The sequence below is a fragment of the Orussus abietinus genome, unplaced genomic scaffold (assembly GCF_000612105.2).
Source record: "Orussus abietinus isolate OABI.00-Male unplaced genomic scaffold, Oabi_2.0 scaffold29, whole genome shotgun sequence".
In the NCBI taxonomy this organism is placed as follows: domain Eukaryota; kingdom Metazoa; phylum Arthropoda; class Insecta; order Hymenoptera; family Orussidae; genus Orussus; species Orussus abietinus.
The window spans coordinates 335,634-358,535 of NW_019395567.1; the positions used below are offsets into that span (position 1 = coordinate 335,634).

The following is a 22,902-nucleotide window of genomic DNA, read 5'->3' on the forward strand; positions in this document are numbered from 1 at the left end:
TCGGAAATAGAAATAAGTGCGAGGGTAAAAGTGCCGGAAAAGAACTGGCGGCACGAAGTTCGCGGCGCCGCCGCTAGGGGCGCCTCCTCGAGACTTTCTCGCTGGCGAGTTGCGCTTCTGGGACCATGAAAAATCCAGTCTTTTCGGTATCCCCCGTGGAACTGTTCAAGGGAACTTTTAGGGGAACGTAATAAATCAGCCGCGGGATTTTCCAACGACCATGCGGCCTATCCGATGCGAAATCACCGCACTACTTATATACATTTCCTCCACGTTCTTTTAGAACTTTACCCAGAAATTGTCAGGACGGTGTCCACAAGACGTGGTTTTACATTTTCATTGCCATTAATGAAAATGGTGTGTATTGTAACAATGGCAGGGATATACAGTACGGCTTGTAACGTCGCGGCTTAAGGTGAAGTGAAACATCCTTCAAATCAGTCGATTCGAATACAACACTTTTTTTTAAGGGTATTAGACCAAACTGTCCGAAACTTTGACACATTACTCCTGATCATCTAAGAATTGTCCTGACACATTGAAAATTTGGATTTTTCAAACAAATTTTTTAACTCATTCCAGACCAGAACCAAAATGGCGTCGAGCTCTCATATTTCGATCAATATACAATTATCGAAGGCTCTGATATGAGAATCGAAAGGGTCAGGACAATTTTACGACAATTTAGAACACTCTGGTAATCGATAAACTCGCATTTGAACGGGATAAAGGCAAAAAAAGTGTTGTATGCGCTTCTTTGCTAAAACGATGGTAATACGAGGTCTCTGAGTGAAAATTTAATTGACCTGGAAATCACAGATGGCGCATGGGGTCCCTCCGCAGGCAATTAGGGCCCCAGAAGGCACGAATCCAGAGGATTTCTGGAGTTTTACTTCGATTTCTTTATAATTATTGTACCAAAACGTCAGGTGGAATATGCCATTTGGTACAATACACAATATAATTCGACCCAGCTGTCAATATAAAAACGAACGTTGGCAACGTAGACATTTAGAAAAATCTTCTTTATCGACGTTGATCAAGTTCCTCGACGTGTTTCACTTCACCTTAAGGAATGTTGCAAATTCGGGCCTCACAAACTGTGCCAGAACAGAAGCAGGGTTATATAATTAACACCGTAAATGGCCCATAACAGCGCCACACTAACCGTGGCCATAATGACCGGTGTTGCGCTTTCAGTGTTAAAACGGTGATAATAAGCCCATCTGAGTAACTCCGCTCCGTAAAATGTGCATTAACACTGGTACAACTGTTTGCTCGGTGACGACATCGTAGGTGCAAAAAGGGGTGAAAATTACAACCCGGGAACAATTGCGCAAGACGCGGAAACGAAGGAACCTCGAGACGCCCGAAAACATAAGAATATATTTTANCATTTACGAAATTATAAATAATGTGTACTAAGCGACTTCCGAATATGAAACTTATGATATTACAACCTTATGTACTAAAAGTGTATGAAGTTTATGAATTTTTTTTTTAACAGTGCACTCAACTCGGTAATTTCAGCAGTCAAGTAACTTCCTGCGGAATATTGGCACACTCGGTTGCATCTACATTTCCTCCCAGGGTTTTTTGCGTCCCTTTTTTCGGTCCTTTGCGTAATACTCCTCCCAGCGATCTCGGGGAGAGAAAAAAGGAAAAGAAAGGAAACATTGCCCCCTTAAGGTTGCTACATCCTTTAAGGCCCGGCAAGCCGACTGTTTCTGCAATTTCAATGCGATTGCGTCGCCATTACCGCGGAAAACTTGGCAGAAGTTTTAAGTATATCCCAGTGAGTGACGAGCGGCCACCGAACGCGCAATAACGATTACGACAACAACTCCACCAACTGCTCAACTAGGAAACCATTTCCCTGAGATTCCGGGGAACATGTCCGACCGACGCTTTTTGTCATTTTCCATTGACAGTGGCACTTACGGACGAAACGAGTAGATCCGAAACCGTGCTTTCTCGAGATATCTCTTACCATCGTCTGATAAACTGCAAAGCGTCTTCGAGGCGCTCCTAAAGGCCGCCATTTTGTTTCTCCTGGCAGGCACTCAAGATTTTAAAAGAACTGAATTTAATGAAAAATAAGGTAATATCGTGATTGAAACAGGAATATGTGATTATCCTATGGATAAATTAACAATTTCATTTTTTTTTTGTGCAACTAAATTTCTTGAGGGAATTTGAAAGGATAAGGAGGGAATTGGAGAGCGAGAGGCAGGCACTCAAGATTTTACAAGAACTGAATTTGATGAAAAATAAGGTAATATCGTGATTGAAACAGGAATATATGATTATCCTATGAATACATTAACAATTTCTTTTTTTTTTGTGCAACTAAGTTTCTTGAGGGAATTTTAAGGAATAAGGAGGGAAATGGAGAGCGAGAGGAAGGCACTCAAGATTTTACAAGAACTGAATTTAATGAAAAATAAGGTAATATCGTGATTGAAACAAGAATGTGATTATCCTATGGATAAATTAACAATTTCTTTTTTTTTTTGTGCAACTAAGTTTCTTGAGGGAATTTAAAGGGATAAGGTGGGAAATGGAGAGCGAGAGGCAGGCACTCAAGATTTTACAAGAACTGAATTTAATGAAAAATAAGGTAATATCGTGATTGAAACAGGAACATGTGATTATCCTATGGATAAATGAACAATTTCTTTTTTTTTTTGTGCAACTTTAAGTTTCTTGAGGGAATTTGAAGGAATAAGGAGGGAAATGGAGAGCGAGAGGCAGACACTCAAGATTTTACAAGAACTGAATTTAATGAAAAATAAGGTAATATCGTGATTGAAACAGGAACATGTGATTATCCTATGGATAAATTAACCATTTCTTTTTTTTTGTGCAACTAAGTTTCTTGAGGGAATTTGAAGGAATAAGAAGAGAAATGGAGAGGAAGGAGTCATCGGTGACAAGGTCTAGAAGGAGAGCCATCTTCCAAGGAATTAAATTAATAATAGGAAACAAAGGATCGTTGCTGTCAGAAAAGAGGAAATAATGGGTATATGAAGTACTTTTATGCGAGGAGGAAAATAAATACCGAAAGGAAGGAGTCATCGATGACCAACGCCGCGAGCGAGAGGGTCGACGGTCATAAAGGCAATTCCGTAATCGGCTCCGCACTGCGGAATAATGTCCGCTAAACATCAGGTTTCCCTTCCATCGGAGTTCGAGGTTCGGGACGGAGAAGTGCCCCATGGTGAGGGAAACGTCCTTTCCGTGCCAGTTGTTTTACGAGGGTGTATCTTGCGCCTGTTTACCGTGGCCCCTCTCCCCGGTCTTTTTACCCACCGCCAGAATTCCGCACGCGAAACGCAGCTCTCCGACTTGCGGCCCTGATTTCTGGGTACGCAAGTCAGCCCTCTAAGGATGCCCCGGATTTTATCCGCAATAAAAAGTCCAAACGACCCCCCGTCGGTGGACATCCGTTATTACGCGGAAGTACTTAGGTCGAGTCGAGAGTCGTGATACGTTTCCGGATGCGAGTGCTCCGCAAGTACCTAAGTACACACTTAGTGGGGCCGTATAAACGGCAGGTCCGCTGTAACAACGCGGCCCTACCGTGTAAATCGATGGATGCAAGCGCAACATTCCCGCAATGAGCGTGTACATCCTACAATTTGGATTAACGTTCGACGTCCTGGGGGAAGGGGGTGTATGGGGTGCAGGGTGTTACTATACGTGCTTATGGGAGCCCTATGAACAGGAGTTTACCCGGTAACCCTATCGGGAGATCGATAGATCGGTCCCAATTTGGATCACCCCCACACCCCTTTTCCATAATACATACATACCCTAGGTGGAGGGGCGTAATGGACACCTCCGGTATAACGCGATAACCCTATCGTAAGAATTGGCAGGTGCAACATCCCCACACCTCTCCTCGGTACTAAATTCGCAAGTACTTAATGAAACATCCCATATGAGCGCGCAATTGGTAACTCCGGAGCCCTATCATGTAAATCTCCAGATACAAGTGCAACATCCCCAAAAGGTATATTTATGAATTAATGTTTCGAATTTATGAATTGATATTTCGATCAATGTACAATTATAGAAAGGCTCTGAAATGAGAATCGAAAGGGTCAGGACAATTTTACGACAATTTAGAACACTCTGGTAGTCGATAAACTCGCACTTGAACGGGATAAAGGCAAAAAAAGTGTTGTATGCGCTTCTTTGCNAGACGAAAAATTGCATATGATGGAATTCTCGCTCTTTTTTTAAATACGAACCAATGACTATACGTTTTATACATAGCCCTTTTTTTATTAATTGTTCCGGAGCGGATTTAGATTTTTTTTTAAATCGGTAAAAATCGACCGATTATTCCTGAGAGATTATTCTTGATAGAGACGGAGATGGATAATTACCATTGGTATGCTCGTTCTTAAAATTCAAGGGTGGAACAATAAATGTAATGTATGGTAATTGTAGATTGATTATTAATTATGGGGTGGATTGAGGTTTTTTGAAATTAGTCAAAAAGGGGGCGAGTATTGCTTATGAATTATTTCTGCGAGGGAAATTAATTTCATAACCTATACGCTGATTTTCAAATGGCGAGGGGGGAGATACATGGTTTTTTAAATAAATGTTGCTTGCGGGGCGGATTGACGTTTTCAAAATCGGGGAAAAATTGTGCCATTGATACTGGTAGATTATTTCTGCGAGGGGTGGAGGGACATTGACTGGTTTTCAATTTAACCCTTTCGGCAAGGGTCGGTCCGAGGGGGTGGAATTTCCCTGGGATCGCCATGTACTCCGGAGGCTAGGGGAATTGGCTGGTCCGAGGGAAATGACCTATGATTTACACGGTCCGGGGGAAAATTGCCATCGTTCGGCCAACCCTGGCAATGGCTCGAACAAGAGTCGAATGAAAATCGCCGGGCGGGGAAGACGAGGTCCTGGACACCTAGATACGCATCCCTGCTCCGAAAATACCTCCTATCTTTTCTATATCACCTATTTTTAGTATTAATANACATCTCAAGGCGAGGTCCTGGACACCCAAAAACTCATCCTTGCTCCGAAAATACTTCCTGTCTTTTCCGCATCACCTATTTTTAGTATTAAAATTAATAAATAAAATTGTATAAGGAGTGATATTCGTCTCGGTCAATTTTTAAATAAGAGTCTAATGAACATCTCAAGACGAGGTCCTGGACACCCAGAAATGCAAAATCCCTACGGAAACAAAATTCCACATAATGTATTCCGAATCTATTTCATTGTTACGTTCATTTAATTTTTTAATTAAATAAAATCATACAAGAAGTGACGTTCGTCAGAAATAGTTTTTGCAAGTACTTTAAGATAATGTCCCTCGACCGGAACTCGGATGGATCGTTTAAAACGCTGTTCCCCTTCGAAACTACTCGAACTACTTAAACTTGCAAGCTTCCAACTTCCGGTACAAATTGTCGAGCAGGGAGTATTTCGAAAGACGCCCCCTGGGAACCCCTTCGGGGATGGTGTGACTTTTAAACATTGCTAATTAAATTGGCATAATCAACCGGACATTCTCGTAAAACGATTTTCTCGGCCTATTATTTCCCAGCATTTATTTCTGAAATTCTCGCACCGACGCCATCTTGCCCCGAAATAACCTCTTCTATTAATGTACGCCATCTTAAGCGCAAATCGGAGTTTCTATTTACACTTAAACAAGATCTTCAGTTTCCAAGAGAACGTTGACATCTTGTTGGTTCGAATCATTCGATTGCTAATTAAACATTGCTAATTAAATTGGCATAATCAACCGGACATTTTCGTAAAACGATTTGATCGGCGCAGCCGATGTCGGCCTATTATTTCCCAGCATTTATTTCTGAAATTACCACCGACGCCATCTTGCCCCGAAATAACCTCTTCTATTAATGTCCGCCACCTTAAGCGCAAATTGGAGTTTCTACTTACACTTAAACAAGAGCTTCAGTTTCCAAGAGAACGTTGACATCTTGTTGGTTCGAATCATTCGAGAGCAGGTCCCAAATCATATTAAGCGTTTCCTACATCCGTTCGTTCTTCCGGCCGCCTGGCATCTAATTTCCTAACCTCACTCTTCCCTTGCCAAAATGGACGTACAATTCAATTTCACCTCGCTTCGCTTTAATATTTCCAATCAATCTCCTATAAACTACGCATCGTGATAATTCCAATTTCTACATTTAAGGTGAAGTGAAACACGTCGAGGAACTTGATCAACGTCGATAAAGAAGATTTTTCTAAATGCCTACGTTGCAGACGTTCGTTTTTATATTGACAGCTGGGTCGAATTATATTGTGTATTGTACCAAATGGCATATTCTACCTGTCGTTTTCGTACAATAATTATAAAAAAATCGAAGTAAAACTCCAGAAATCCTCTGGATTCGTGCCTTCTGGGGCCCTAATTGCCTGCGAAGGGACCCCCTGCGCCATCTGTAATTTCCAGGTCAATTAAATTTTCACTCCGAGACCTTGTATTCCCATCGTTTTAGCAAAGAAGCGCATACAACACTTTTTTTGCCTTTATCCCGTTCAAATGCGAGTTTATCGATTACCAGAGTGCTCTAAATTGTCGTAAAATTGTCCTGACCCTTTCGATACTCATATCAGAGCCTTTGATAATTGTATATTGATCGAAATATCAGAGCTCGACGCCATTTTGGTTCTGGCCTGGACTGAGTTAAAAATTTTGTTGAAAAATCCAAATTTTCAATGTGTCAGGACAATTCTTAGATGATCAGGAGTGATGTGTCAAAGTTTCGGACAGTTTGGTCTAATGCCCTTAAAAAAAAGTGTTGTATTCGAATCGACTGATTTGAAGGATGTTTCACTTCACCTTAAGCCATGAAAACTGTAACGGATGATACGAGTTTCCGGAAGCATCGAGACGAAGTAAGCAATGAAAGAACGTCTAGAAAGGAGAAATTTGGAGTGCCGCCATTGGCCGGGGTGGTCATGAAACTAAAGCGCAAATGGCGATAAACGTGGATACGGCCGGACGAATAGTAGCCACGGGTAAATACGGAGATGAAGAGGCAACTTTATTGCGCCGGGCTAATAAAGTCCCCCAGGATGAACATTTACAGACAATTAAACGAGCCGGGCAATTATGGAGGAGCGAAGTGTCGATAAATTTTAACCCACGCGATCGTTACCTTAATAATGCAGAACGAGGCGTCGGTAAACATTGAGTGTTAAGGTGAAGTGAAACCCCATTCAAATCAGTCGATTCGAATACAACACTTTTTTTTAAGGGTATTAGACCAAACTGTCCGAAACTTTGACACATCACTCCTGATCATCTAAGAATGGTCCTGACACTTTGAAAATTTGGATTTTTCAAAAAATTTTTTTAACTCATTCCAGACCAGAACCAAAATGGCGTCGAGCTCTCATATTTCGATCAATATACAATTATCGAAGGCTCTGATATGAGAATCGAAAGGGTCAGGACAATTTTGCGACAATTTAGAACACTCTGGTAATCGGTAAACTCGCATTTGAACGGGATAAAGGCAAAAAAAGTGTTGTATGCGCTTCTATGCTAAAACGATGGGAATACGAGGTCTCGGAGTGAAAATTTAATTGACCTGGACATTACAGATGGCGCAGGAGGTCCCTTCGCAGGCAATTAGGGCCCCAGAAGGCACGAATCCAGAGGATTTCTGGAGTTTTACTTCGATTTCTTGATAAATATTGTACGAAAACGACAGGTGGAATATGCCATTTGGTACAATACCCAATATAATTCGACCCAGCTGTCAATATAAAAACGAACGTCGGCAACGTAGGCATTTAGAAAAATCTTTATCGATGTCGACCAAGTTCCTCGACGTGTTTCACTTCACCTTAAAGTCGATTTGAAAGCCCCCCAAAAGCTAGGCCCTTGGGAATAAAAATGAGGGACATATCTGAGATTTTTGGAAAATTTGCCACCATTTTCGATATTACATTTTAATACAATTTTTTTTCGGTAATAACGTCCAAGGGGTTCGACGATATATCCCAGAGAGATATTGCACCGGAAAGTGAGAATTATTCCCTTTTGTCAGAAGTTGCGAACTTTCGGCCCGATGGTTTATGCATATTTATGGACACGCCGGCATATTTGCAAGCGACGCCCATAATGGGATTGGCTGGACGTGACGGGAGGATTAAGCTTTATAACGAGTAGTAAAAATTTAATAAGAGTCGCGAACACTCTCTCGCCAAGTTTCGCGTTCAAGTAACCGAAGTAGTTTACCGACCGAAAGTAACTAGCGCCGTAATGCTTCCCCGTTTGCGCCGCCATCTTGTTTGATTACGTACTTTCGGGCGAAACTGCCTTTTACGGCGGAGAAAATAAATTCTCCGAAAATTTGGGGGGGAAAAAGGAAAAAGAAAAGCCTACGCACTGGAAATAATTTCCAAGACAACCGGACAATCATCGACAATGCGGGAAATTAAAGGATTAATAATCGGGAAATTAAATATTTGAAAAATTTAGTTCACCACTTGTCTCATTTTATGTACTTAAGGTGAAGTGAAACATCCTTCAAATCAGTCGATTCGAATACAACACTTTTTTTTAAGGGTATTAGACCAAACTGTCCGAAACTTTGACACATCACTCCTGATCATCTAAGAATTGTCCTGACACATTGAAAATTTGGATTTTTCAAAAACATTTTTTAACTCATTCCAGACCAGAACCAAAATGGCGTCGAGCTCTCATATTTCAATCAATATACAATTATCGAAAGCTCTGATATGAGAATCGAAAGGGTCAGGACAATTTTACGAGAATTTAGAACACTCTGGTAATCGAAAACTCGCATTTGAACGGGATAAAGGCAAAAAAAGTGTTGTATGCGCTTCTTTGCTAAAACGATGGGAATACGAGGTCTCGGAGTGAAAATTTAATTGACCTGGAAATCACAGATGGCGCAGGGGGTCCCTCCGCAGTCAATTAGGGCCCCAGAAGGCACGAATCCAGAGGATTTCTGGAGTTTTACTTCGATTTCTTTATAATTATTGTACGAAAACGACAGGTGGAATATGCCATTTGGTACAATACACAATATAATTCGACCCAGCTGTCAATATAAAAACGAACCTCGGCAACGTAGGCATTTAGAAAAATCTTCTTTATCGACGTTGATCAAGTTCCTCGACGTGTTTCACTTCACCTTAAGGTGATATGGAAAAGGTCTCGTTCGTGAAACTTTTCCTCGAGTTGCATGTAGTGAATCATTTCAAGCGTTATCACATGAAAACGGAGGCTATGAGGAAGGTCCTGGCACCCATGAAATTTCATTTTTTTTATTAACAATTTCGGTGCACCCAGGTCGGAGAGAAAAGTTTCACGAACGAGAGACGCCACTTTCATATCACCTTAAATACATGAGATATGCGGTATAGGAATCGATAGCGGATGTCGTTATCAGCGTTCCAGGGAAAGCCCAACACCTCCAGCAGTTAATCGGATCGAAAGAGCGATAACGTCCTCTTTTTTTTTTTTATATTCCACGGACCATTGATCCGTCCTGTCCATACTTTCTCCTGGTAAATAGGAAGAAGACTTCATCTACCTTATGACCGGCACCGTAAATCGCACTTGTCGGTCTCTTTGCAAATAAACCTAATGTCTTCGGTGCGGCTACGACTCGTCGAGCAGCATTACGGATAATGTCACACATTTCTGAGGGCATAAACTTTTCTTACGCTTTTCGTAATAATCTCTTATCCGCAATCCTTCTCCAGCCGACAAGCCGTTCGCAGTTTTTGCTGCAATTTTTGCCGCGGTAATTACCCCCTATGTACGGTATTGCCATTAATTATTATGGTTTACGTCTCACACATCGACGAAGGTGCGAAGGCAACTTCAATGTGTCTTTCACATAGAATATTCATAAACCCGGTGCAGAATGATTCCAGCCTAAGAACGGGCTGATAATGAAAAATATCTGAAAACTGCTGTCATAATTATTCATTACCGCTCATGAACGCATACGTATTTCCTCTTTAAACTTCGAAGATTCGGGAATTTTTCACGGAATTTTTTATGGGTAAGAGGAGACTGATAAGGGAAAGAAATGTCCTCAAGGTGCTTTTTCTACGGTGATTATCATTTTGAGCCGTCAAAGTTACTCATTACCATTAATGAACACGCACATTAATGCACTTAGCGTATCGAATGTCCATAAGTCCGTCACGGAATTTTTTCAGGATAAGGGAAAGGGTCTGATAAGGGAAAGAAAAATGTCTCCAAGTTACGACACGCGAGGGTGCGTGGCTCCGGAAGTTAATAAATACCACCTTGTTTAATTTCAAAGTCACATTGCCAGTGATATGTAAAAATAACAATACATGTGCGTATGAGCATGCCAGTAATATTAATAAACATCGTTGATTACATGGAATTAAAATTTAAAAAGTCACCCCTCGAATTTCTTACTGATTAAGGTTATCTTATCCAGCACTAACAAAGACAATTTCTTTTTTTTTTTAAATAAATCCCACTTTGTCAAGATATAAGCGTCGTTTCCGTTGCCATGGAATTACTGCGGCAGGTGTAGAAGGCTTCCTTGGAATATCCGCATGCGGAATCCGCGGTCATCTATCGATTATCAGCGTTATACTGTACACGTCGATTGCAGTTTCCACCCTGATAAAAATGTCCATTCGCAGAATAATTATTTGTATCAAACGACCTCGAATAAATTAAACGCAACATTTCCTCGTAATTGTGACAATTTCTAACGAGTTAGATAATTACTCTTCGAATTAAGGAAATATTTCTTCGGTTCGATGCACTTCTTTTTTCCTCGGTGCACCTCGGCGAATTCTTTCTCTTTCATGCTTTCCATTCCGCAGCCGCAGCTGGGATTTTACGCAAATTCGGGAATTTTCCGTCACCGTCAGCTGCAGTTCCGCGGATTTGCAATTTCGCCCTAACAGTTGGAGTTCTTACGAGTCGCGGCTTCGAGATAGAAATTTCAGCTGCGACGATCGGAGGTTTTGCAGCAGCTGCAGCTGAAAATCTCTCGGCGACCCTGCCGCCTCTTTCCGCAGTATCGATGGTTTTACGTAGTCGTTAGGAAGACATTGTTAGGGTGCTTACGTAGCTGCTACGGGAGGATTTCAAGCCTGCGGAAACGTAAACGTAAGACCACGAGTATACTGCCGGTACGTGGGGTATAAATTTCCAGGAGAACCGGGAAACGCGCACGCACGTAAACGCGGAAAAGTGCGCACAAGGGCGCGGAAATGTGTAAATGGATCTAGAAGCCCACACACGGATGGGAAAATGCAAGTACGTCAACGTGGAAACGCCCATATTGGCGTGGAAACACACACATGAATGTGGAAACGCGTACACAGGGTGTGGAAACGCATATACGCTTGCGGAAAAGTGCGAAAACGCACACAGAATTGCAAGAACACCCACAGGTAGGTGCGTGCCTCGGCCAGCGGAAACTAAACGCACACATCCCATTCCTGCAATATCCCTAAGTTTATTACAAATGCGAAATAAATGGAAAATAAATACACACACGGCGACCCTGCCGCCTCTTTGGGTGCGGAAACGCATACACAGTGTGTGGAAACGCATATACGCTTGCGGAAAAGTGCGAAACGCACACAGGTAGGTGCGTGCCTCGGCCAGCGGAAACTAAACGCACACATCCCATTGCTGTAATATCCCTAAGTTTATTCCAAATGCGAAATAAATGGAAAATAAATACACACACGATGATTTGCACACACACAAATGAGCTTTATTCCCTTGAGAAATACTTGAACGTTAATTTCTTCAGATTTCTTAGGAAAGCCGCGAGTTGCAAGCGGAAAGGGAAATAAAATAGTCAGCGGTAATTCCGCACAGCGGAAATCGAGAGCAGGGAGTGCGGATCGTTTCCGGGTGCCCGGATTACCAAATGTCTATTAAAAGGGGTGTCTGGATATTTATTCAGAGGGGTGTGCGTGGATAACATTCGAGGGTGTCTTTTTTGAGGTTAGGGAACGTGGAAGCTTCAAATGCGACGGCTTCAACAGGTCGTTTTGCGGCCGCCTGAACCGCTTTAATCCGCGCCGGAATTACGCTTTAAAACCACAATCAAATTTAATGCCTGTTGGGGTGAACACCCCCCGCCAGCGGTATCTCAGGGGTAAAAAAAGTTCGGCGGAGTAACGAGAGGAAGAGAGATCCGTCACGAGGCGCCGCTCTAAGACCATGAATAAATAAGATGAGGGATGAAGGTGTGAGCCGAAGGGATGAACACCGAGTGTTTTAGGGGAGAAGTTTCGCGGAAATGCGCCCCGGAAGTTGTCTTCCTCTTTTATGCTTTACATCCCTTTAGAGTTCCTCGAACTAATGATGGCGTTACGATTCCGTGGGCCTGGAAAAAAATGGACCTCCATGAAGAAGATACAAATAAAAATTCGATACGAAAACTTTAAGTCGACGTAACTCACGAAGGCCTTCACAGATTACAACAGTTTTGGTCTCAAATGAATAAAAAAATGTTAATAAAGTACAGTAAATTTCAATAGTCTGCAAAAAAAAATTAATCCCCGGGAGAGCTATAGTTGGAGTAAAGAGACGTGACGCTTAGTCGGGGCTCATGATCTTGTCAGAGACGCAACCGCGACTCCTGGTAAAACGGAAGGCCATAAAAAGTATTTTCTTTCGACGTGAAAAAATTGACATGGACTTGGCAAATGTAAAAAAAAATTATAGATTATACATATTTTTTAATTTTTGAAGCGTGAGTATAGAAAATGGTCACTTCTGGGGGGCGAATAAGGTCGATGCTTATGGGAAATGTCTAGAGATATGAAATTTCACCCCAAGTAGATAAATCAAAAATGGCCATTGCCAAGTTTTAGTAAGCCAATACAGTGGTCGGGTAGATAACGAGGATCTGATTTATGATGATTACCGTGATGGGATCGGAGTGTTTCTTAGTGGCCCCGCGAGTTAAAAGAGCCATAACAAATTAAGCCATAAGCGCCGAGGTGAGCATTCGTTTTTTCGAGAAATGAAAACCTCTCGATGAGGGAAAAAAGATCCACCGCATAAAAATATCCGTCCCCCCCATTGGGGAATAACGGATAATAAAAGAAAGTTAATCCCGAATCGCTGCAAAGCGATCGTTTCATCTTTACCAGCCGCCATCTTGTTCTTCTTCCCCAACGAAGACGCGACATGAAATTAAACGCAAACGATCACGAAGAGGCATTAAGTTACTAAATAATTACAATATTACGAATAAACTAGACTTGAAAAGGGTCAAAATCGGTAATTGGACGGTCTCTCGTAATTTATCTAACGAAGCAATGCCGCAGCGCAAAGTTTCGGGAAATTGGCGCTTGCAGATCCAAGATGGCGGCGCCGCCGTTGCGCACGCTTAATCGTGATAGTTACAATATTTTGTATGAGACTAACTCTAAAAGAAGCAGAGTCAGATAATTGGACGATAATTAGACCCTCTCGCAACTTCTATAATGATGTGAGGCCGCAAGTGCAAAGTTTCGGGAAATCGGCGCTTGCAGATCCAAGATGGCGGCCCCGGGCCTCGCGCACGATCAACTTTTGATTATTCCGCCCACAGCGACAGCACACTTGCGATCTCTGTTTCAAAGCTATTAAGCTGTTTAAGGAGTTTAAGGCGTATTTAAGATTAAAGGTTTAGCCGAGTATCCAACCCACCCCTGACTTAACCAACCCCTGTCTCTGGTTCCGAAACTTTGCTCCTGCATCCGATAAGTGGAGTTGCAAAACCCACGTCTATAATAAAGCGATAAAAAGTGTTGCACTGAGAGAAAATGTCTTTGAACAAGGCTCATTCGGGTGAAATTTTCGACTTTGCCAAAAGGAACATGTATTACCCCGAAGAAATATTGGCCTTTCGTTCAAAGAATCGATATTTGGGAATTTCTTTAGAACCGCAACACGTTTAATTACAAAAAACGACGGCGGAACATTTAATTCAATCTGTCGAAATAAATGGTTTCCTAGGTGCGAAAACATATTTTCATTTCACTGAACTGTGAAAGAAAAAATGTTGCTCATTCAAGGAAATTGTTTCTTCGGAGTCAAAGAAATTTACCATGTAGCTTCGATTTCTTACTTTATCAGTTTGTGATATTCAGATCAGTCAGATTGTGATCGATCGATGCGATGGCATCGGATTTAAACTCCATTCGAAGAAATCATTTCCCGATAATGCTTAGGAGTGTTGGAGGGGTGTAAATAAATGTTAAACGCAAATGGCGGCGCTGTTCAGGGGCTGGAATTTTAAAGGCGATAACTGCTAATGCTCATTCGGGAATTAAAATTGTTATGTGGCAATTCGAGGTGAGGTTAAACCAGCGGAATGAACGCGGATGATTCTCGTGTGTTAGGAACGGTTCAATGGGTGTACCGCGGCGTCAATTACCCCGATTCGGTGTATACATGAATCCACATCACCGAGATTGATACGGAATTTTTATCCGCGACTGAATGGCTGCAGCTCGTTGTCAATTGCCCCAATTCGATGTGTACATGAGCTCCGGAATTAATGTCGGGCCTTTTCGCCCGAAATATACGGTTTTGTGGTCAACACGGTCAGGCCACGGGATCAAAATTAACGTCCATAGGTTCTATGTATACAGCGGTCGGTATAATTACGGAGGTGAATTAATTAGACACCGTTTTCAACTGGCCCTCATCGGACTTCATGGTCAATCTGGGTTTCCGTCAAAACTCATTTTATCAGTTAAATTAATTTCACGAGGCATGAATTAAGTAGGATTTCTGAAATTCCATGAAAAAAAAAATTCAACGCTTCCTAATTCATGGATAAATAATTATTAATTGCATTTCTAGGGAGGATTAATCTGGCTTCTAGGCAATTAGGAAAAGAAATCGTGAAATTCAAATCTGTCAAATTAGGACGAGAAATCGCAAACATCGAAATTTCATGAAATCGCGTGATTTAATTTGAAATTAATTAAGGGTTAACTAAATTTCTAGAACTGCGATTGGCCGACCTTCGGGTACTTCTTCGTCGGGTTGGGAGTCGGAATAAAATCTAAGCGAGGGTCCTCGACTTCCGCTTCGCCCTGGGCATTCGAATCTGCAGGAATCGGATAGGAAGTCGCAGCGGCTCGTAACGATTACGGACGAAATATCCAGGCGATTGTGTTGCGATACGTAATTATTGTGCGGCTCCGTCGCGGTCCGGCAGATATTATGACGACAATTAAAATATTAGCCGGGCTCGTAAACGACATTGGTGCTTAGCACGGAAGAAAGTGCCGAGAGCCTAGTACTCTCTATAAAAGTACGTCGCCGCTGAGATTCGGCATCCAGTTGTTCGCTGCTGGCTGCACCCGAATACGGCATCATGGTCTCCTGGGTAAGTCGATCGCCGATCTATCGATCGATCAGAGACATAAACGACGAACTCGGGGCTTATTGTGAGGGATCTCGGGATTTCCGAATTATTGGACCAGGGATAATTGCCGACGAATCGACATATTGTCATCTCGATACGGGACCTAGACGAGAATTTGGGACTTGTGACGACCTCGGGATTTCGAGATGAGATTTTAACCGAGTGATAAGCGCTAATCGATTCTTTGGATCGAGGGTTAATTTAGAAGATCTCCCGATTTCGGAATTATCTGACGTTCACGTTATCTCGATTCATCGATTTATCATCTCGATCCATCGATTTATCATCTCGATCCATCGATTTATCATCTCGATCCGGGACTTGGACGCGAATTTGGGACTTGTGACGACCTCGCGATTTCGAGATGAGATTTTGACCGAGTGATAAGCACCAATCGATTCTTTGGATCGAGGGTTAATTTAGAAGATCTCCCGATTTCGGGATTATCTGACGTTCACGTTATCTCGATCCTTCGATTTTTCATCTTGATCCCGGACTTGGACGCGAATTTGGGATTTGTGACGACCTCGCACTTTTGAGATGAGATTTTAACCGAGTGATAAGCGCTAATCGATTCTTTCGATCGAGGGTTAATTTAGAAGATCTCCCGATTTCGGAATTATCTGACGTTCACGTTATCTCGATCCATCGATTTATCATCTCGATCCGGGACTTGGACGCGAATTTGGGACTTGTGACGACCTCGCGATTTCGAGATGAGATTTTAACTGAGTGATAAGCACTAATCGATTCTTTGGATCGAGGGTTAATTTAGAAGATCTCTCGATTTCGGAAATATCTGACGTTCACGTTATCTCGATCCTTCGATTTTTCATCTTGATCCCGGACTTGGACGCAATTTTGGGACTTGTGACGATCTCGCGATTTTGAGATGAGATTTCGACCGAGTGATAAGCGCTAATCGATTCATTGATTAATGGGTCGAGGGTGAATTTAAAAGATCTCGCGATTATCTGACGTTCACGTTATCTCGATCCTTCGAATTATCATCTTTATCCGGGACTTGGACGCGAATTTGGGACTTGTGACGACCTCGCGATTTCGAAATGAGATTTTGACCGAGTGATGATCTCCAATCGATCTTTTGATCGATAGCTCGAGGGCGAATTCTGGACTTGTGAACCGCGCGATTCCGGGATAAAGAGACTTTCGGCTAATTGCCCCGCTAATTGCGGAAACACAGTGCAACCTGCGGAGAACGCGAACCGTACACGTACACGAATTCGCCCCCAAGGGAAATGAATTTAGCGCACCCTGAAACTGCCAGCACCCCCAAGTCGGCTCGCGGGTATTAATTATGGGATAAATATTAATAATGCCCACGATTGCCACGCGGGTGGTTTTTATCCCGGGAAAGTCATTCGGTAGGGGTGTGCATTTTTCATCCCCCCACGTGAGCCAGAAAATTGAGGTGATAAATCCGACATCCACGTTAAATTTAATTCCAACCCCTGCATAAAAATTCATGTATTTCTCTCCTCAGTGGGGTATTAAAAAAAGAGGTCGATCAAAATAATCCTCCCAAGACTTTTTTCACAAAATGGCTCCGAATTCAATTTCAAGGTTTTGCAAAATTTCTTCAAGAAGGGGGAGATTTTACATCGGTGCGAAATCTGCTTGTCTTTATTTTTCCTTGAATTTCCTCAAGGGTGGATCTGCATGTTTAAGCGCCGTAAAAGGACTTTTCTTTTTAATGTATGTTTTTCCATTCCTCCGGTCGTAATGGCGCAAATTCTAACCTCAACGCGAACATCCTCCACCCTGTCCAGTCATTAATCCCGATTAAACGTAAAAGCAAGCCATCCAAGGAAGAAATAACGCTAACCCCTCGGCCCGAGGACGCGTCCTGATCCTGTGCATAAATTCTCCCTGCCCTGATTAAATTCCAAGTTATTAAGCACGGGCATTTCCATTCGCGAAGAATGCATCGCGGGTTCAAGATGGCAGGTGTATTCGCGACAGCATCCGAAAATGGACCACGAAAAGTACGACCCCTTAAATTGAAAATTGCAGCTAAAACGGCAAACAATTCCTAAATCCGCGAAAAACTCTACTACACATTGAAAATTACCGCAAAACCGTCTCACAGATAAATAAATATAGAAATTATCCACGAATAACCAAGAAATTACATCCCCATTTGGTTCGATTTTTATTTCTTAATTCGTATTCCCTGTAAGTATGTAAGTATAAATTCCTTCTACCTCAAACTGGAAAAAAAAGAAAAATGTTCATTGAACCTCTAACAATCATAAAGTAAAAAAATGCATTTCCATTCCACCTATAAATGGAAAAAGAAATATATAATATTGATACATGTGCATAAATGATGAAAACCAAATAAGTCATAGAGACTGTCAGAAAATCTTTGATAAATGTGCCCATAATTATGAAAGTGGTCTAAGTCAAAATTAAAAAAAAAATGAATTTATCAGTTATTTCACGCCATATTATCTCAAACGAAATTAATTCAATGTAATTTCGAAACAAAAAATATATGACTTGGACCACTTTCATAATTATGGGCACATATCTTCAAATGAAATCTACGAGACATTTAAAAAAATCTGTCGCATGAGATATTCAGCAGAGATTGCAACAAAGAAATATCAATAAATTATTCTCTACTCCTGCGGTTTGGTAGAATGAATTTTTTTTCCTCGGGAAAGGAGGGGGGTTAAAAAAATGAGTTCCTCGCGCGGAAGCGAGAATTAAAAATCCGATTACTCCGGTGATGGGAGGGTGAAAAAAAATGGGAAAAAAGGGGGACGGCGTATACAAACCGTTTAGCGGAAAATAGTTAGAGGTGGCCAACATCCGGTTCCGGTTCCCTGCTCTTCAGGAGCCAGGGACCATTTTACTACTTTCCTCGCGTTTCTTCGCGGCGGTGAATTCCGCGGAAAGGCGGGTAATAACAGCGCGGCGTCACTTGTCCCGAGCAAGTAACGAAATAGAATTCCCGTAGAAAAGGAGATTTCCCGGTTGAACGAGAGTCGGATATCTCGAGGGCAACAGCCGGGGCGCACTTTTACTCCTTCCGGGCCAGAAGAATGGGAGCACCATTGTAATCGCCCCGACGGTGCGCGAAATTGCGCTCAAATTTAACGTTAATTCTCGCGACCCCGTTTCCGGCCGGAAGTGAGCTCGGTGCTCGATCTCGAGGGGGTGGAGAGCCGAGAGGGTGCCATTGAAATTCAGTAGAGTCCAAAATTGGGGGTTGATCGATCTGGAGGCGAAGAGGGAGAGATCGAGGGAGAAGGGTTGATCCTCAGGAGGGGAAAAGATCTTAAGGGAGTCGATCCATGAACGAGGATCGATCTGGAAAAAAAATGGGATTCATTTATATCAAATAAGTCAAGGAGTGGGACTGATCCATAGGTGAACGAAAGGGGTGAGTCCAGGACGAGAAAGTAAGAAAAATTGGTGGAGGTACTTCGGACAGTCCATTCTAAGACAGGGGGTGGGAATTCATTAAATACCCTGAAATAAAAAATTTCCAATTAACCAGGGAAATATTTCTTTGAATAGTACCGATGAAACGTATATTCGAGGAGTAATTACGCGACGGAAATGAACTGGAATAAATTCCATGCAACGTTTCTTCGGGATCGTGATAGTTCATTTGATGTTTCTTCGGGTCAAATAATTCTTCTTGGAGTTAATGAAATATTTTTTTTTCATTTTTTTTTCTTGGGGACGAATTACGAAAGTTACTCGAGAGACACGTGAAGGGGTTCATCCGAGGGTTGGGGTTCATCTGGGGAAGTTAATGATATGACAAGAGTTCATCAGGGGTGGGACCTATCAATCGGTGGTGCTCCTTTTTGTAGACCCAACAACGAAAGTCCGGGACCAAGCCTTTCTCTCCGCGCCGGAAATCCGCAAGAACTCGGCCGGGAGATAAAAACCCTCTCCGAGATTCGCGATTTACTGCAAATTATCGCCCTTCCGCACCGAGGGACACGAACGTGGTCCGGGTGGCCATTGTGTCCCGGAAGGGAACGAGGGCTGACGAGGACCGCCCCCAGGAGCTTGGAAGCCCTGATGTCTCGTGTTTATCTGCTCCCGGCTTTACTAAATCTTATAAAGGGTGCAACGTTTCCGTTCTTTCGATTCACTGAACGGAAATTAAAATGCCCGCCATTATCTAAACCACTTGAAAATGATACCAGGGCATTAAAAAACACACTGATTCCTTAATTTACGAGCCGACACAAATAAAGTAGGGAGACGTCGCCTTATGTTTTAATCACAGGATAAAATTTCGGAAATTCCTCGCATTGATTAATAAATAAATTATCTGATATACGGATAAAGTAGTCAGGGTGTCCTGTCGGAAAATGTCGGAAAATGTCACAAATTGGGGGCAAGTCGTGGTTTATTCCTCGGATCGAGCCCGCTCGATCGATTTGGGTAAATGGGGTCGGGATCCAGCAAAGAGGTCTTCTCCGAGGGAGTAACGATCGAGGGTCCAGCTTTGGACCGGGATGGAGGGATGAATTGATTTGAACGAACGAACCCCTTTTGGCTCCCCAGGCGTGGATTTTGGTCCTCGGCCTGCTGGTGGCGGCGGCTGCGGGCCAGGATCCCAGAACGAGGAACCAGAAACCGGTGAAACCGATTCTCGATCTACGTCCGGCGAGGCTGCCGAGGCAGTTGGAGCCCCCGCAGGCTTTCGGGGTTCCTATCTCCCAACCCTCGGCGAAGGCGGCGCCGGCCGCCCGTGCCGCCCCCGAGAAGTTGCAGCAGAAGAGGCAGCTGAGCGACATCGGGAGCCTCGACTTCGGGAGTCCGCTCGGCCTACCGATCCTAGGCTCGTCATCGCTGAAGTCGAACGCAGTGCCCGGCTCGATCGATGTGAAGCCCATCATCGACCTTAAGGTAAAGTGAAACCCCCCCACAATCCAATGAGACACTTTTTTCAAAGAGTACTGGACCGAACCGTCCGAAACTTTGACACGAGCCCCGAAAACACCTAACAATGGTCCCGACACTTTGAAACAATGGATTTTCCAACAAAAATTGTCCAGGGGCCAGAACCTAAATTTCCTCGTTCTCGTATTTCGATCGATGTACAACTGTTGAACGCTCTGATATGTGCCCATAATTATGAAAGTGGTCTAAGTCATGTATTTTTTCTTTCGAAATTACATTGAATTAATTTAGTTTGAAATAATGTGGCGTGAAATAACTTATAAACTCATTTTTTTTTTCAATTTTGACTTAGACCACTTTCATAATTATGGGCACATATGAGAGACGAAAGTGTCAGGACAATTGTGCAACGATTTAGAACACTGCAGTAGTCGGGAGACTCGCATTTAAACGGGATAAATGCAAGAAAGTATCTCATGGGATTTTTTGCTAAAATATGGAGACGCTTTGAGATGAAATTTAATTTGCACTGAAATCACAGATGGCGCGGGGAGACACTCTGTGGTCAATTATGACTCCAGGGTATTTCTAGTGTTTTACTTTGATTTGTTTATGGCTTTTGTACGGAAACGAGATATGGAGTGCGCCATTTTGTACGATATTCGATATAATTTGAGACTGCTGTCGATATATATGTACGAGTGTTGGTAATGTATTTTTAATTTTGTTTACCGCCGTCGATTAAATTTCTCGACGTGTTTCGCTTCACGTTAAGGCGCTCGAAGAGCCATCAGCCACTTCCCATGTGAGTTTCCTGACCGGAGGCCAGCTGCAGAGGAGGAACCACCACTTCGACAGCCACCACGAGGCTTCCCATAAGCACCACCATCATGGACACCACCATGGTCATCATCATGGGCATCACCACGGGCATGACCACCACCACGGCCACAGCCACGAACACCACGCCCACCATCATCATGATAACCACCACAAACACCATGCCGAGCACAAGCACGACCACCACCATGACCAAAAGCACCACCACGACCACCACCAGGACCACAAGCACCACCATGGACACAAGCACGAACATGGGCACGAGCACAAGCACGGCCACGAGCACCACCAGGAGCACAAGCACCATGCCGACCACAAGCACCACCATGGCCATGAGCACAAACACGGACATGACCACAAACACGACCACAAACACGGGCACGAGCACAAGCACCACCAGGATCACAAGCACCACCATGGGCACGACCACCACTCCCACCACGAGCATCACGAGGAGCACAAGCACCACGGGGAGCACCACCATCACCACAAACACCACCACAAAAACGAACATCACCACCACCATGAACATCATCACGTGAACGAGCACCACCATCACCACAGCCACAAGGAGACCGAGACCCACCACCACCATCACGGACACGACCACAAGAACGACCACAAGCACGAGCACAAGGAGGAGCACGGTCACCATCACGGACACGACCACCATCATGGTCACCATGAGGAGCACAAGCACCACCATCACGAGGATCACAAGCATGATCATCACGAGGAGCACAAGCATGGTCACCACGAGGAGCACCATCACGACCACCACAGTGACCACAAGCACGACCATGGCCACGAGCACAAGGAGCACCATGACGAGAAGCACCATCACCACCATCACGAGGAGCACAAGCACGGCCATCACGAGGACCACGGTCACAAGCACGACCATGAGCACAAGCACGGCCACAAGGAGGAGCACCACCACGGCCATCACGAGGACCACCATCACCACCATCACGAGGAGCACAAGCACCAGCATCACGGTGACCACAAGCACGGCCACGAGCACAAGGGCGAACACAAGCACCACCACGACCACAAGGAGCATCACGATCACCACGAGGACCACAAGCATCACGAGGAACACAAGCACCACGAGGACCATCACCATAAACATGGCCACCACCATCACGAGGATCACAAGCATCACTCCGACCACCACCACAAACACGGCCATGAGCACCACAGCAAGCACCACGAAGGCCACCATCACCACGTCTTCGACAAGCACGACCACCACCACGACGCCCACCACAGCCACCATGCCCACCATGGGCACAAGTTCGCGTTCGGGGCGTCACACCAGCACGGCGAGTACGCCTTCCCGGAGGGATCCGCGACGGCCCCTAAGAAGATCACCGCCACCCTGGCGTCCATTTCTGACGTCGTCAAGGGCTCCAAGGAGCCGGCCACGGCGGAAAACAAGCACGGTGCCTTCACCATCCAGATATAACCGACCCAGCAGCCATCCCCGAACCCATGGCCCTAGGCGACCCCCCATAGCCGTCGTCCGCCGACGCGGACCACCATCTCCAGGGGTCGCCCTCTCGTCTGCAAACCGCACGCAAAGACCGCACACAGAGTCGCCGTCGCCGGCGTCGTCCTCGCTGGTGCACCGGCCAGTTGTACATAGTATGCGCAAAGGGTACCAGGTGCCCCCGGTACCCCCGACATCCCGACTCTTCGTGCCCCCCTGCACCCCCCGAACGACACC

At 44.0% G+C, this 22,902-nt stretch overlaps 1 protein-coding gene across 1 annotated transcript; it reads left to right on the forward strand.

Annotated features, from left to right (window-relative positions):
- The first annotated feature begins 19,875 nt into the window (after window positions 1-19,875).
- LOC111674273 (sarcoplasmic reticulum histidine-rich calcium-binding protein-like) lies at window positions 19,876-22,641 on the forward strand. The gene is made up of 3 exons (XM_023433805.1): window positions 19,876-19,914; window positions 19,995-20,339; window positions 21,097-22,641. Exons 1-3 carry the CDS (start codon window positions 19,876-19,878, stop codon window positions 22,639-22,641), a joined length of 1,929 nt encoding a protein of 642 aa, XP_023289573.1.
- Window positions 22,642-22,902: the final 261 nt, after the last annotated feature.

Bases quoted from the DNA above. Each gene is read 5' to 3' on its own strand.
- LOC111674273 (XM_023433805.1), top strand. From the start codon at position 19,876: ATGGGGTCGGGATCCAGCAAAGAGGTCTTCTCCGAGGGA. The intron at 19,915-19,994 runs GTAACGATCGAG...TTGGCTCCCCAG, and splicing joins AAGAGGTCTTCTCCGAGGGA to GCGTGGATTTTGGTCCTCGG. The intron at 20,340-21,096 runs GTAAAGTGAAAC...CGACGTGTTTCG, and splicing joins AGCCCATCATCGACCTTAAG to CTTCACGTTAAGGCGCTCGA.